Here is a 16,986-nt window from a genome sequence, read left to right as displayed (position 1 = left end):
TTTTCCAGGTACAAACAAGAATAAGTAATTGAACTTAGTCATAAGATAAGATATTACCGGATTTCGACTGAATGAGCAAACCATGGTTTGAGCGGAACCTCTGTGGCATAATAAAACATCATCCAGTGAACATAAATTGATATAGAACCGCTGATTCGATTGTGGAACCTTGGTTGGTTTAGGATTCACGGGCCGGGCCCAAAAGGAAATCCTTATGGAATTAGGTTTTGGAAATAAAATTAGGTATAAAAGGGAATTAATCCTCTTTTTTTTCTCACGTCTACCACCTCCTTCATCTCCCTCACGTCCGTGCATCAGGAGCAGCAGGAGATTTTCTGTCGGAGTTGTCGTCGGCGTCCGATCACCGTCCGGACAGTTTCCGGCCGGCGCCGTCAGGAGAGTCGATTTTTTTTTCCAGATTTTGCTGATTTCATGAGTTTTTCATGCTTTCACCATGTAAAAATTCTATACATGTGTATATGTTGATGTGAGTTTTGTAGAAAAACCCTTGTGTTATCAAACTTATGTTCGTTCGATCGTTAGTTTTGAAAACTAATAAAAATCCCTGATTTATGAGAGATTTATTTATATATGTGGACTTAGGTCCAATGATAAAACTTAGTGTATGAGCTTTCATGTGAACCAAGATTTTACCTTAATAGATGTGAGCTTTCACAAAACCGAAATAAACCCCGTTTTAGAGGATAATGCTCGTTCGAGGAAAATAGACATATATATTTTTATGTATGTAAATCTACGTCCAGTGATAAAACTTTATTTATGAGCTTTCATGAGAATTAGTATTTTATCACAATAGGTGTGAGCTTCCACAAAACGAGCATAAACCTTCGTTTTTTTTTAATAAAACACTAATACGAAGGAAAATAGAGTTTTTTTTTTAATATATATGTAGCCGTGACATATTTTATGTGAAACATGATGACATATTTTATTCACACGGATTTGTTCTTAATAGATAAATTCTGAAAATTCATATGAACAAATTGCATTAATTATTGATTTGTAAAATCAAGACATGGGTTTTGAGTAACCTTCAAACTAGAAAACTTATTTATGATGAAGTCATGTCTTATTGTAAATTTCATAGTTCAGTTGTGTGAATGTTCACGTTATGAAAATTATGTATATGATTTTATGAGAAAATCAATTTTGAAGGTTAATAAAGTTTTGTTCGTTACTGCAGGTTTCAAGGAACGAACTAATTTCGTGTGTTAACTCTTGTATTGCAATCACTATTGTTAGTGAAATTGAAAGAGGTAAGAGTTCAAGATTTACCATTTGTAGACACCGGCGTTTTAATTTGCATGATTCCATCATCTTATTGAATTCGCGGATGACTGAAAAATTGTGTGGATTTCACAGCAGCTTTGTGAGGATGTCTGATTCTCCAGCCAATGATGTTTCCAGAGATGAAAGGTGTGCAGATGATGATATCTCCATAGAGGAAACATGCACGGATGAGACTTCCGTTGGTGAGGAAGACAAAACACCTGGAGTCAAGAATGTCCCAAACATAGATGACACATTCTTTAAAGTTCCGGAGATCGAAAATCGTCTCAAGTCCCCGGTATATCGCCTTCTGATCAATCCCAGGAAGGTCACTCAAAAGAAATTGGTGACTCCTCATGCTGCTATTCGTTTCTGTCTTGAACGAGGACTATTCCAGGCTTCAATGATTGAATTCAAGCTTTCTCGACGCCCCTTAGAGAAGTTCTCGGGATGGTCTAGACACATGCTAGGATTTCCTCGTGTTAGAGCTATGCTGGATAGAGCACAAATTACCAGGGTCGTTCAAACATCTGGAAATTTGTATATCTTTCATGACGCACGAGGTATTGTAGCTCTTCTTGCTCGCTGGTGCATCCCAACTCACACGTTTATATGCATATGGGGAGAGTTCACTATTACCTTGGAAGATGTAGTTGCTTTATTGCATCTTCCAATTACAGGTAACTTTCCTGAAGAACTTTGGACAGCGGAAGAGAAAGCAGTTTCCAAAACTTTAACAACTGAGATGGAGAGAATCAACAAGGTTTTTGGTAAAGGTTGTTACACTCATTGGTTGACACATTGGTGGCCACGAGACGTCCCTCTTGATGAACCCGACGGTATGTTGTCTATTGCTGCTTTCTTGTGCTTATGGCTGTCTAGGGATGTGTTTGAAGATGCTGGTACCTTGTTGAAGCCGTTTGTAATTCCTTTCGTTATTAAGCTGGTTCAAGGTGAACAGCTTCCGCTAGGTAGCTTATTCTTGGGCTCTTTATATTCTAACCTGGACTCTTTAGTCGTAGACTCCAGTGTTTCGAACAGCTTCATGAAGATTGAATGCTACGCCAACACGATGTTTCTCCAAGCTCTGATGTGGGAGCGTTTCGGAAACTATGCACCCATTCCCCGTAGTGTCTTACAAAGTCTGAACTCTGCTGATGCCCGACGTATCTTCCATGAGAAAGACAACGCTAGGATTGTGCGCTGGTCTACGAAGCAAATTCAGTCCAAGACACGCTTCATTGACGTATTAAATGACGAGTCTGAGTTCAACTTCCGTCCTTGGGTGGTGGTTCCTCCTCACGTTTCTCAATTGACGACTTTCAATGCTAGATAAAGTAAGTATTTGAAATCTGGTGCTTATTTGAGTGATGGCGAAAGATCTTTCATGCTGAGTGGCACTCCCGGTCATCTAATATCAGCAACGTATGGAGATTTTTCGGTGGAGGAATATAACATTGACAGAGCCGCCCGTCAGATGGGTATGGACCAATGTGTTCCAACCTTCAGAAGGAGAAGACCATCAGTGGAACAACTTAAGACTTTCTTAGATCACACACATGATGAAGGGAGATCTTATTGGTTCCCTTGTGCTGATCGAACTATGTATGTGACTCCAGGATACATGGAATTCTGGGATCAGCATATTGAGCGTCTTAATGATTATGTGACGTCCGTCCAACCTTTATTGAAAGATCCTCCTTCTTCTGAGATGAGTGCCTCTCGTCCCAGACTAAGGAATATTTCTGGTGGTGACAAGCAAAAGACATCTCCAAGAGGTTCACCAGTATGTATTCTTTTGCATATTCCTCATACAACTCGTATAATCGTCTTTAATTATCACATGAATTTTTTTTGCAGGAGGGTCGTGCTGTGTGACCTCGAATTGAAGTGAATTTCTCAGATGCGGAGGCAATTGCCCACGGTGGAGAAGGCAGGAGCAAGAATTGCAAGTTGTTTCCCAACACCATAAAGTCCCCAGTCACCTTTTTGGTGAGTTGTTGATATTTTTCCGCTGTGACGTCTTCCATCCGCATTATCAGGATCTCAAAACCAATATTTGTTATTTGGTCACAGAACTTTGCTCCGTCTAGTATTGACGGTCTTCGATTCTCTGCTGCTGGGCAGACGACTTCTGATTTGAACGTTGAAGAAGAAGTCGCCGTGAGTAATATCCTTTACCATCAGACATAAATGTTTCATGTGAAAATTCTAACCACTTGATAATATGTCCAAGAGGATGTCATCATGGAGGTGGAAAGTACTGATGTTCGATCTTCCTCTGAGAATATAGACGAAGGCACTTCCAAAGATTCGGAGCCAAATAGAAGTAATGAGCCCCTTGTCGTTAATACGGACAATCATAATTCCTTAAGTACTTCGGAGACCCCCAAAGTGAGTATATACCCTACATCCTCTTCATAGAAGTATGAAAGTGCTGATTTGTGAACGAATGAATGAGAATCCATGTGTATATACGAAAAACTTGGTCGAACTTCGTCGTCAGAAAATTCAGAACCCAGTTGTTTTTACCAAAAACGCCGTAAAATCTTCATTTGGAGTCGGATTTTCATGATCTGCATATGCATATTCAAGCCCGGAAAATTTCCAAGCTTTAGTGAAGAAGATTTTTAAGTTTTGAGCACGTTTAGGGACTGAAAAAGACGAAATAGTAAACTTTCAGGAGACTTTCAAAACTTTTTCAGATTGTATGTTGCCCGATGTTTTGATCACACCTCCTATCTCGTTCGCCCAATTTCCATGAAATTATGACATGTTGTAGAGGACTTCCATACGAAGAGAATGATATATAAACCAACTCTAGACTCCACACCAATTTCTCCCAGTTCGTCATCGAACACACGGCAGTGTAAAATTTCTTCAGCTGAGTTTCTTTGAAAACGTGTTTCATGACTTTGATGCTACTTGTACACATCTTAGATGTATGATAAGGAACTTAGATGATGTTAGTTCACTTAATCTCTTAATTTTATGATTGTATTGGATTTCTCCCCTTGAATCATTCTAATCCCATGTAATCTTCGCATTAGGTGCCTAACAACGAAATTGGGAATCATGAATCTAGTAATGATGGTTTGGGCAATCCAGGAGTTGTTGATGACAATAATTCCATATCTGTGCCTCAAGATGATGAAGTTATGGTCGTTGATGCCATGGAGGTAGAAGAAACTCCAATTGTGCCTCAGACGGTGGAACCCGAACCCGAAATAGCAGAAGCTACTTCCTCTGAAATCGTCTCTATGATTATCGATGCTGCCCCAGTAGCTGAGAACCAGATGATAGTGCACGAGTATCCTACTGCAGGGATTTCCTTTGATCCTCAATTTGGTGATTTACTCCCATGTCACCAGCTTGTTGGAGGATTTAACGTTCCCATCGGATATGCTGCTATGTACAAGGAACTGTGGGAAATGTATGGACACATTGTTGTTACTCAGGATCCAGGACGCAGTTATTTCTTGACGAGACAAGTAGAAGTCATATTGCGTGTTATAAATGATATCCGGATTACAGCCAGAAATGCTGTTACCCAAGACGTACTCTTTGATTGGGAGTACAACTTGAAGAATGTTGAAGATCTTGGATTCAATCTGAAGTGGCTCCGTCAAAGACTTGAATTTATCAGGAAAGCAGTAAAGGGTGATGTTCCCTTCCCTACCAGTGATGCCGTGTTGAAGAATATGAATGAAGTTGCCGAACTAACCAGGAAGCTGGAGGCGGAAAAGGCAGTCTTGAAAGTCTTGGAGGAGGCAGAAGAGCAGAAATCTTTCTTTGATGGCTTTCTTTAGTTTCCTTTCCATAATATCAAGGACATTGAACTCTGTGAGAGATGTGGGATTTTATTTGGGTTTTGATTCTTTGATAGGTGTCGAGTCTGTGACTGAGAATTTTCTTTGATTTTGGATTTGATAGAGATTTTATTTAAGTAAAGTGAATTGAATTTCTGATAAATTGCTGAATTCAAATACTGATTGCAAGTATTGCAAACCTTTTGGAGGGATTGAAATACAATGAAAGAAAATCCTAAATGCCAAATCCAGACACCATGAGTGCTCAAAAGCCCAGTACCTCAAATGCCTAATAATTTCAGATAAACGCCTTAAGCCAATTCTAGTGAATTAATGGCAGGGTTCTACCATCTGTGTTGATCAATTTTTAGTATCCTCCAGTCATGGACTTAGCAACCATAAGTGGTCCTTCCCAATTAGAGCTCCTTGCAGAGTGGAGATCTCGTTTAGCCGCCTTGAAAACCAAATCCCCTTCCTTGAATTTGTTTGGTTTAGTAGTTCGCTCTTGAATACCTTTTGCTTATCCATGGTTGTGGCACGTATGGACATTCATGTAGAGGAGAGTACCCAGCATACTGTCTGTCGTGCTTAACCAGGTCCTCAGCAATAATCCTCTTGATAGAATGACCGACTTGGAGAAGCTCTGAACCCAACTATTGGGTATAATATTGGCGAGGTGAAGTTATCCATTCATAACTTTTGGTAATTGCTAAATCGTTTGTAGGGAGAAGTCCTTGAATCAAAGTATCATATTTGAACATTGGTAATATTGGAGCATGAAGAGGAATAAGACTTTCCTGAGCTCGAAACCTCTTGACAAAGGTGTGTGGATTTTCCCCAGGTTCTTGCGTAAGTCCTATCAAGGTTTTTACTTCCTCCAGATACTCAAACGGTGGGGCGTCCTCTACTTCTTCTTCTGACTTGGAGTCTTTTTCGGCGACAGAGTGTGTTGAAATCTTTGAAGTTACCCTTCCAGCATGAATCCAAGTTCTTCCAAGGATCATGTCGTATCCAGGATCTTCTCGAATTATGTAAAATTTGGTCTCAGTACAGACCAAATTCTCCGTGACTTTGAGAATGATGAAGCCGTATGCATCTCTGGAGATTCCTTCGTGGTCTCTGATTGCTATGGGAGCATGAGTAGCCTTTTGTCGAGTAATGCCAGTAGCTCTGACAGTTTTCAAAGGGATGATGTTGACGGCGGTGTCGACATCAACAAATGCTCTTTTGAATTCATTTCCTTTAATATGCACGGTAGTGAGCAGTCCCCAGTCATACATTTCTTTGTTGGTGGCTGATGGTTCAGGAGGTACTTCTGGAATCAGTAGGCGTTTCCCAGACACTATGTGGTTCAAAGCTGTGAACATGTCTCCTCTTTGTGATTTTGATAGATAGAACAATTCGCAAACATGCTCTATCAATGACTGAACTGCTTCCTTAACTGGTGCTTCAGAAATAGATAAAGTCCTGACAGGAAGAGGATCTCTGTGTACTCCTTCGTATCCAAGGTTAAGTTCTCCTGACTCAACCTTTTCTCTGAATATGCGTTTCAAAACTTTGCAGCTACTTGTGGGGTGATTGACGAACTTGTGGAATCGGCAGTAACGAGGATTTTCCATGTCTTCCTCAGTTGGGTCTCTCCTGACGTATGGAAATTTGATTGCACCATCTTGGATCCAGGCGTCTAATAGTTCGAGCACTTCTCCAATAGGAAGAGGAAAATCAGGTGCATCATCAGGAGCATCTGTGCGTTGGCCAGGAGCCTGTGTCTCTGGTTTGTCCTTCTTTTGCGTCTTTGGAGGAGCTGCAGTATGCTTGTTCGGGGGTTCAACCTTGCGCTTGCTCCCTTCTGCAACAATGTTTGTAGAGGACTGCAGGTTGTACTACTTGTTGATCAGGCGTCTGCTTCCTCGAGTGTCACGTGATTCCTCAATCTTTGTGGACTTTGCTCTTTCTAACAGAGCAGGTGCAGTGGTTGTTGATCTATTCGCGGCTTCGTGAAGTTCTGAGAAAGTCTGGAATCGAAGATTCTCCAATAGAGCTCTGTAGACCGGGAGCATGCCGTTGATACACAAATCTACCAGCTGCTGCTCTGTGACATTTGGGTCATGACAGTCCAGGGCCTGGACTCTGAATCTTTTCACGTAATCATTGGGATTCTCACTGACCCTCTGGAACATTCTTCCAAGATCAGATAGAGTGACTTGCTCTGTCACGAAAAAGTACTTCATGTAGAAGGCGTTGATCATTTCTTCCCAATTGTTGATAGTCCCCGGCGCGATGTTGTTGTACCAGATGTATGCTCTGCCTTTCAAGGATTTTGAAAACTCTTTGAGACGAACAAAATGGTTATGTTCATGCTCTCCCAAGGCTTCGAGAGAACGAGAGACATGTTCTCGAGCATTGCCAGTTCCGTCATACAGAGTGAAAGTTGGAGAAATGTTACCTTTTGGAAGGGGAATCCTCTGCGTAGCGACAGGATAAGGAGGTTGGTGACGATGGACATGTGATGTCTTGTATTTTCCACGGTTCTCCAGAAGGCGCTCCACGTCTTCCCGAGTAATGAAATTTGATGGTTCCTTTGCTGATGAATCTGCAGCTTTGCCAGTTTCATCATCATCCACTGTATGGATTGGGATTACTTCAGGATCAGCAACATCTGAGGATTTCTCCTTCTCTTTTCCCTTTTCTTGAGTCTTCTCTATCATATTATCAGTAAGAGTTTTGAGATAATTACACAACTCCTTCTGTGTAGCATCCATGCCCGTCTGATTCTTTGCGAGAGTCCCATGCACTTTAATAAGATCAGCAATGGTAGGTGGTGGATTTCCTCTGACTTCTTCAAGGTGTCGACGGAACAGGGGAAGACCTTCAGCGTGAGGAGGAGTAATGTCACCACCGTCAGTGTTGGAAGACAGAATCGTTTCCGGGATATTCTGATTGTCATTGTTGTTGTTGCTAGTACTAGCGTCATTTATGTTGGAACCTGTAACTAACCCAGACCTAAGACCAGCCATCTTGTGAAATTGTGAGATTGCAACCGAGAGATTAATCTTCCACTGTGGTCGCCAATCTGTGAGTGGGGAAAAATGATTTGCTGGTTTTTACGGAATTGAAGAGTCGACCGTGTGGAGACTCCTTGAACCGAGCAAAATGTTGAACCTCACACAGATGCACTGCAAGAATGGAGTGCTTTAAGTTCAAGAGATCAATCTGTAAGACCCCGTCCTAAACCAAGAACAATGGCCGTCCCAGAGTCAATTCGATCACAAGAGATGATGGGTTGATCTGTAGGAAGGAAGCTGAAAAACGCGTGAGATCAATGGTGGACCGGACGGCCGGCGGTCCCGCGACACCTTTCCCTAATTTTATTATTTTTGATAAAATCATGTGATTTAGATAAAAATACATGAAATTAGGTAATTTTCATGATTTTATGGAAAATTCATAAAATCAAGGAATTTTCATAATTTGAGAAGGAATAATAAAATAATGGGACGTGAGGTGTGGGACCGGCCACGACCAAGACATGGCCGGCTGGTGCTCGGTCCCGCGACACCTTTCCCTAATTTTATTATTTTTGATAAAATCATGTGATTTAGATAAGAATACATGAAATTAGGTAATTTTCATGGTTTTATGGAAAATTCATAAAATCAAGGAATTTTCATAATTTGAGAAAGAATAATAAAATAATTGGACGTGAGGTGTGGGACTGGCCACGGCCAAGACATGGCCGACTGGTGCTCGGTCCCGCGACACCTTTCCCTAATTTTATTATTTTTGATAAAATCATGTGATTTAGATAATTTCATTGAAATAAAGGAAATTTGCTCGAACAAGAGGATTTTCATGAGATCGTGAAGATAGTAAAAATATGATAAAATATAAAATTGGGCGCGGGACTAGTCACGGCATGACTGGCCGGCTGGTGAGCCTAGTCCCTGGCGCTTTTGCTTAATATTTTATTATTATTATTTTCCCTTTCTATTTTGCATAGGTTCCTCGTTCGTTCGTATTTTTGAAATGCTCGTTCGTGCATTTAAAATGCTGGTCTGTGCATTATCCGCTAATTACACTTGCACCATTTTTATCAGGGCTTATTCGATGCTCAGATGCCTGTTTCGTTGAATATTTATTACTAACCTGTGGAATTCTGCTGGGAAGAACCATAGATTGAAGTAACGAAATATAACGAGGAATCTTAGAATATTGCTGGATATTCAGGCGATTGATTGACGACTCGTAGAATATTTCTGGATATTCAGGTGATGGCTCGTAGAATATTGCTGGATATTCATACGATTTAAGATAATTAATTGTTGGCTCTATACTAGAAGGGCTTCTTGTCTAGGAGCATTAATTATCTGAGGGTTGAGCAATATGAACTTGCTGGAGTGTCATATTCCTCTTGCATAGTCGGGGAAAACTTGGTTACATCCCGAAGACGTTGTCGCTCTATACTAGCAGGCATGCTGTCTAGGAGCCGCCCAATCTTTCGATTCTATATAATATGAGATGTGTCGTGGCCTCAGCTGAGAGACTACTGATAGGTGTCCAAAACACCTAATTTTATATCTAGTATTTATGCTTTCTTTGCTACTTTTCTTGTAAATTATGTATCTTATGTTTGGTTTTGAGTGTTTAGGTACTTTGGAGTCATTTGGAACAAAAGAAGAAGAAACGTTGCTTAAAGGGCTAAAAGGTGCAACCGCTATTGGAGGCTTAACTATTTATCACTATTTGCTTTTATTTCTTCATCTCTGGCTGAAAAGCATGTCAGCTTTAGTGATGCGAATTTTTTTTGAAAGGCATGACATCTTTAGTGATTTATAGAATTGAAGAGATGAAGTGAAGTTGAGAATAGGAGATGGCTATTGTTGGTGGAAGGACTCGAGGAGAAATCATCCAAATTGAGCGACAAAGGCAAGCTAGTCATTTCATAGTCGAACACAACTCGGAGTCAATCCAGGGTTAAGGGGCAACTTTGTTTTGGAGGAGCGTTATAGACAGGCCAGCTGAGGTTAAGGGGGCTGTTAGCTGGGTGGATTTTCTACAGTTGGGTGTCTAAATCCAGACCCAGCTCTAGTACCCTAAGTCGAGAAGAAATTTCCTCCCAAAATCATTTGCAGCTGAAATCAAGAAAGCAGCAGCAGCTGTTGGTGTTGGTCCGAGAGATTAAATGAAGAGAAGATAACATAGTTGCGACTGATGGACTGATTGATTAATGGGTCCGGTGTGAGATGATGAACAAATAGTGTAATAGATGCAATTGAGTTTGGATGGGATCTGAGATGAATTTGACATTGCAGAATGTGAAGTTGGGTTTTGATTCTCGAAGTGATTGATTGAGAACTGGTGGGTTTGATTCAATTTGAAGGAGGAAGGAACAAGCCATTGTTGTGATGAGGTTATGTTGCTGCCACTATTTGATGGAGCCATATGAGATGAACTGAAGATTGGGTTCAAGTTATTGAACCTGAGATTGAGTAGACGATGCTGCAGAATCTGAAATTGAAGGAAGTGGATCTGGTGATGAGATACAAGCAATTGAAGCTGAAATAGAGATTGAATGGGTCGTATTTTGGCTCGAATTTGAGAGGGTGTCATCGGATTTGGGAGTGATGTTTATAGAATTAGAACATGAGATAGAAGTTGGGAAGAATTGACAGCATAGGTTGTTCTCTGAATTAAGTCCGATGATGATATTTTTAATGGAAGCTGCTGTTGTTGGCAATGCTGATTGACTGATGTATTGATGACGAGCTCGAGAGGCAACAAGAATGGCAATGATAACACGAAAAGAGAGTGATTAATGGCAGTATTGCTCGAAGTTTGAGTAGAAGACTGTGATGGTGTTGCTGGCAATATGAAAGGCAGTAGTGATCTTTAGTGGAGAACTAGGGTACTGTGGCAGAAAGGAAATTAGAGTTGTGGTTCTCTTGAAGGTGAACATGAGAAGCTGAAGACTAGGAGCAGGTGACTTAATGTGAGAAAGGATATTGAAATTCAATAATAATAATAATAAAATAAAATAAATTATGAAAACTTGTGGGACCGGGCCTTGGCCGGCCGGCCATGCCCTAGCCGGTCCCACACGCCCCTTTGTTTTATTATTAGTTTTCCTTGAATTCATCAAATTCCTTCATTTCATGGTATTTCTCTCAAATTAGGAAAAATTCACTCAAATCATCAAAAATACCTAAAAAATATTAAAAAATTATGAAAACTCGAAGGACCGGGCCCAAGCCGGCCGGTCATGTCTCCACGGTCCCACAACCCTTGTTTTTATTATTTTAATATTTTTTGCTTTCCTGAACTCATGAAAACTCCTTCAATTCATGGAAACTCCCTAAATTCATCAAATTTCCCAAAATTCATGAATTTTTTATAAAATCATCAAAATATTATACAATTAAGAAAAAGGCACCACGGGACCGTGGTCACGAACGGACGACCATTCCTTGACCACGGCGGTCCCACGCCTCCTCATCCCTTATTTTATAATTATTTTTCATCATCTCATGGTGTTTTCCTCAGTTTCGTTGAAACCCTAGTTTTGGCATATTTTCTCGAATGGATGCTCAATTGCACGCCAGAAAATATCAAAATTCTCAGGACTGAGACGCGGACGCCTTGGGGATACGATCATGCTATCTTGACCGACCAAGATTGGCTCTTTGGCTCACAGAAGCCGGTCCCATCAATTTTCACAGTTTTGACCTAATTTGCACAATTGCTCGTATTAAGTCCAAAACTCTTCCAAACACTTTGGATTTTCATGAAGTGATCGTCAGGCGGTCACGTGAAAACTCAGGGCCGGTTTCATGAATCCATGATTGGTCCCTCGCCTCGTCATAATTAATTAGGTTTTCTCACCTAAGGCTCAGACGAGCATTTTTGAATAAATGATTAAGCTAACATTTAATCATTCTTCCACCAACAAATCGTCAACTCTTCAAGAGTTCTTTGTATTTGCTCATGTGAGCATATGGACACTACATGGTTGATCCACGGTCCCATGTAGTCGATCCCTCCTTCGTCCCATGGTTAAAATTCTGACGAACCATGAATTGATCATCAATTGATCAAATTAGGGTTTCTGAATCCAAGGATCATCATTCCAGATTCCAACCTTAATAATTTTACGACGACCTCATGGTCATTAATTTTATTAATTATGCTCGGTTCAACGACCAGTATTCTAATTAATATTTTTGGTACGCTGCCAATAATCCATCAGATGAGCAACACATGCTCAGACGATCAAATATTCAACAATTCATCACGTGAGCAGCATTTGCTCAGATGAGGAATATTTGCTCAAACCAAGGAATAATGGTTCAACAATCGATATTCAACGATCCATCGAATGAGCAATACTTGCTCGATTCATCATAAGAACTATACCTCTGTCTCATGACATGTTCAATTCATGAGTTTCAGAACATCATGTTCAACTCAGCAACTACATGGACTCATCGTCCCATCAAACCACGAAGTCATCAATTGACTAACAAACCACGAGACGTCAATCGTGTCACTTGGGGGGATATCACTTAGGGTTTTGGTCTGGCGGTCTATGACACGTGTGTTCAAACACACGATGGAATGCGAGCAAGTTGTGCAATCAGTTGAAGGAATTCACGAGGTAGTGGGTGGAAAATCGACCAAGTCTCCACACGATGAGCAACTGGTTTCAAACACGATCTCCACTTCCCACTCCTTGATTCCATCAACTGTTACACTTCATGGGATCATGGTGTCTAAAATTCCAGCAATATAAATAAGTCTCTGAATCATGATTGAATCAACATCATCAGCATCATCAATCTCACGTCTCATCGACAACACGAGATCATCAACTCATCAATTGAGTAACTACTCTCAATTGAGCAATTTCAATCACTCAGAGCTTATCGTATTCGGAATTCACACACCCACAATCTTTGATTACCATTGATTCTACACATTTCTCAGCTTCCCTCCTACAGATCAACCCATCCTCTCTTGTGACCGAATTTACTCTGGAACGGTCATTGTCTTGATTTAGGCCAGAGTACTACAGATTGATCTCTCGAATCTAAAGCACCCCCTTCGCAGCGGTGCATCTGTGTGAGGTTTATCATTTTTCTCGGTTCGAGGAGTCTCCTCCGTACGGTCGTCTCCTCAATTCCTTAAAAACCAATAAATCGTTTTTCCCCATCTACAGTTGGTAAGCTTTCTATTTATCCAAATTCATCTTTACCTAGTGACGAATATCATGTTATGTTTCAATCACTTTGGAAATTTCTCTGACGAAAAATGGTCTGTGAATAACGGATGTATAACGTCATCTGAGAATGTTTCAATGATTGAAATAAGAGTTTAGATTACATAACCATTGGTAGGATATACGCATTGTTGTGGAAACACATATATGTATAAGTCCTTATTCATTGAACCAAAGTTTGCGACTTTATTGATCAAGAGAAACGGAATGTGGCGTGAGCCAAGTTGTCATGTCCCATTCTTATAGGGCACCCATGTATAAGGGATGCTTGGGTGTAGTTAGTAAGTTTAGCATATGCGTCTGGCACATGTGCCATTATTCTACCTTAATAAGTATCGAGTCTGTAATTCCTTGGGAAGGTATCGAAATAGAAATTGTTGTCTTGTGAGTTTATCTCCTCCGCCTCTCTGAGGTTGGTTTTATCTCAATCTTTACAGTGTAGATCCTGTAAGATTGAACCCCTAATTTAGGTGTTGTAGTGTAGATCACTACAAGTGGTATCAGATTAGGTCTTTCCTTGGCACACAAAATGGCGGACGATACTAGATTGAGTAAGTTAGATGAAAATCAGAAGCGATTCACTCAGGAATTACAGGAATTGCGTGAAGAAGTTCAATCACTCCAATCTTTAAAAGGAGATGTAAAACTACTGAGAACTGATATGGAAAATCAATTTCAACTTCTTCAATATGCTATGGATAAGAAGTTCCAATTGCTTTTCGATAATCCAGTTTTTTCTCAAGGGTATAATCACGGTGATGAAGCTGGTGAAGTACCAGATCCTTCATCTGGTAACAAATTTCGGAATTATCATCATCAGCAAATGATTCAAACTACTCAGATGGGGGAAGGTCAGTTTTCCAATTATTGGGAAAGCTTTGAATCAATTGGATCTGTGTTGAAGTATGTGACGCTGATTGAGAAAGAAATTGATGAAAAGCTTGTAGGAGCTCCAATCGATTCAAGTTCAGAAGGAGAAATCGTTCACAATTCTCCAGATGAAGAATTGAAGACAATGGAGGAAGAAATTGATGTTGTTATAGAAGTACCTTCCGATAATTCATATTCAGTAAAGGATCCGACTGATAGCTCTTCAACTCCATCAGCAACAGAAGAAGAAAATGATTCTGTCGACTGCGAATTGATTTCGTCGTTTTTATTTGAAGAAAAAGAGGATTTATTAAGTTTAGAGCCAGAAGAAAAAAATACCATCAATGAATTGGGTAATTGGATTATTATTAAGGGTTCTCAAATTGGAATTGAGGTGGGGTATTGCGAGAACTTGAAGAAACTCAGCAACAACCACAACAAACTGAACTGTAAGGGATGTTTTTCTCTTCTTTCTGATTATTCTCGAATTCTATTTGATCGTGGTAAAGATTGTTTAGCTGTTGAAAGGTATCCTTATTATGTTAAAAGCAGTTCTAAGTTTAATTTAGATATGCTTACTTCTTGCTTGGTTAATTTTAATGGGTCAATACCAACTCTAATGAATGGTCAGGATGGGAAGTATATTAATGAGCTTATTTGTAATCATGGGTACTAGTCATCTTTGATGTTTAGTGAAGAAATTTTCGGTATGTTAGCTGAATATGGTGTTCCTGGTACTGCAGGACTATTGTGTGACAAAATGCCTGCGAGTGCAGTTTGTAATTTTTGGGGTGTTAGAGTTTATTACATCTTGCATCTCAAAATATGTAGAGTATTTGATCGTGGAAAAGAATTTCAGTTTCTTAGGGGGTTATTTTCTTTTATTTGTGAATCTGAAGACTATTTCAACGCAATTCCTTCTTGTATGATTGTTATTCTCGGATATTGTTTCGATTTGCTATTTGGGTATTCAAGAGTGTCCTTGTCTGTTATAAATGGTGATAGTCGTGTTATTAGACAGACATATGATACCAGGCCTCAACAACGAATTATTTTCCGGACTAAGTTGATTCTTCAAGTTCCTAGACAAAGTAAGTCTGACAATGAACTAGATCGTCCTGCTAAGTTGCTTGCTGGTTTTCGATTCTGTTTTGCTAACTTGTTTACTTCTGGTTCAATTTCAATAGCTTACTACACAAAAAACTTTGTCCACGAGATTATTAGGGAGCACGGGTTAAAATCAAATTCTTCGTTTTGTGCTTCAATTCTATTGGTATCTGTTACAGTTGAGGACATTGGTGATAGTGGTCAGTTGTTTCATCAAATGCTTGAGCTGTGGGAAGTGGAAAATTTTCTTTTCCAGCTGAAGTATGTGTTGCCTAGGGCACCTTTGGGTTATCAGTTTGAGTCTTTCGATGTTGAGTTTATCCGAACTCTTCAAGACGTGTTTAAGCCAGCAACTGTATGATCTATCTATGTGTTTAAACCAGTGCTTATGTTCTCAGCTCACAAATATATTAACACCCGTTTCTATCGTGTAAGAATTGATACTTTTCAGAAATATCCATTGCTTACTTCTGACACCTTTTGGCGGGTTGTGATTCAAGAGGGAGTTATAATGACAGTTGGGCATTCAACATGGAGTTATCTGCACACTTCTTGTAGTGTTGGATATTTTCAGATCCAAGTTAAATATAGGCTGCTGTTGATGGCCTTTTTTGAGATGCAAATACAAATTTCACTATACGGATTTATGGAGATTGAGAAATGCTAGCTGCCTTCCAGGTGAAAATATAGCAGACCATCATGGGCTTAGTAAGACTGTGTCCATAAGTGATCTCATACAACATCCGAGGAATCTTCTGCCAGAATCAATAACAGACGTTAAAGGTGCTGACCGTGCCTATAAAGAGAAGTCCGAAGAAGATATATATTCAGCTCATGATGTTTATTCTCTCTATTATCAAGGAGAGGACATGGATTCATGCCTCACATACCAAGACTATCGTTGTTAGGCCACGATTGTTGGGCCTGAAGATGCCGTATTTATGGCCTCATATCGGTATTTACTAGTTTTTTCGGTTTCTGCTGTCCTCATGCATCACTCCAGTACTCAAGCTAGATCTTTAACCCATATCCTTGAGTACAAGTATAATTTAAAGGGGTGGGTATTTGTCATGTCCCATTCTTATAGGGCACCCATGTATAAGGGCTGCTTGGGTGTAGTTAGTAAGTTTAGCATATGCGTCTGGCACATGTGCCATTATTCTACCCTAATAAGTATCGAGTATGTAATTCCTTGTGAAGGTATCCAAATAGAAATTATTTTCTTGTGAGTTTATCTCCTCCGCCTCTCTGAGGTTGGTTTTATCCCAATCTTTACAGTGTAGATCCTGAAAGATTGAACCCCTAATTTAGTTGTTGTAGTGTAGATCACTACACAAGTCCGCGAACTGGCGGAAGTTCTCGACCCGAGAATTTCTGCTGGAGTTTGTGAACTCCTTCCGTGAGCTTAAGTCCGCGAACCCATTCCGCGAACTTGAGTAGGTTATATCTTAAATCGGTTGTTCTTGAACTCATGTTTATATAAACTAAGGAATGCTTTTTCAAACCGTGGCTATAAAGTTCATGAACCGATTCGAGTGAATCAAACCGTTTTTGCTTCGATTGTGTCTTGTGTAGTTACATAAGATCTAAGCAATTGAAAGACTCTCTAACTAGTTCATTAAAGCCATTTGGACTAGT

The 16,986-nt window shown here is 40.0% G+C and overlaps 1 protein-coding gene across 1 annotated transcript; it reads left to right on the top strand.

The window, feature by feature from the left end:
- The first annotated feature begins 13,747 nt into the window (after window positions 1-13,747).
- Window positions 13,748-16,577, top strand: LOC113282010. Its single transcript, XM_026530924.1, has 2 exons — window positions 13,748-14,690; window positions 14,985-16,577. Coding segments are annotated over exons 1-2 (792 nt in total). The 5' UTR covers window positions 13,748-13,900; the 3' UTR covers window positions 14,987-16,577.
- The last annotated feature ends 409 nt before the right edge of the window (window positions 16,578-16,986 follow it).

This window comes from Papaver somniferum, chromosome 5, assembly GCF_003573695.1.
Source record: "Papaver somniferum cultivar HN1 chromosome 5, ASM357369v1, whole genome shotgun sequence".
Lineage (NCBI taxonomy): Eukaryota > Viridiplantae > Streptophyta > Magnoliopsida > Ranunculales > Papaveraceae > Papaver > Papaver somniferum.
Note: the sequence above shows the minus strand (reverse complement) of the source record. Positions and strands in the feature narration are given on the sequence as shown.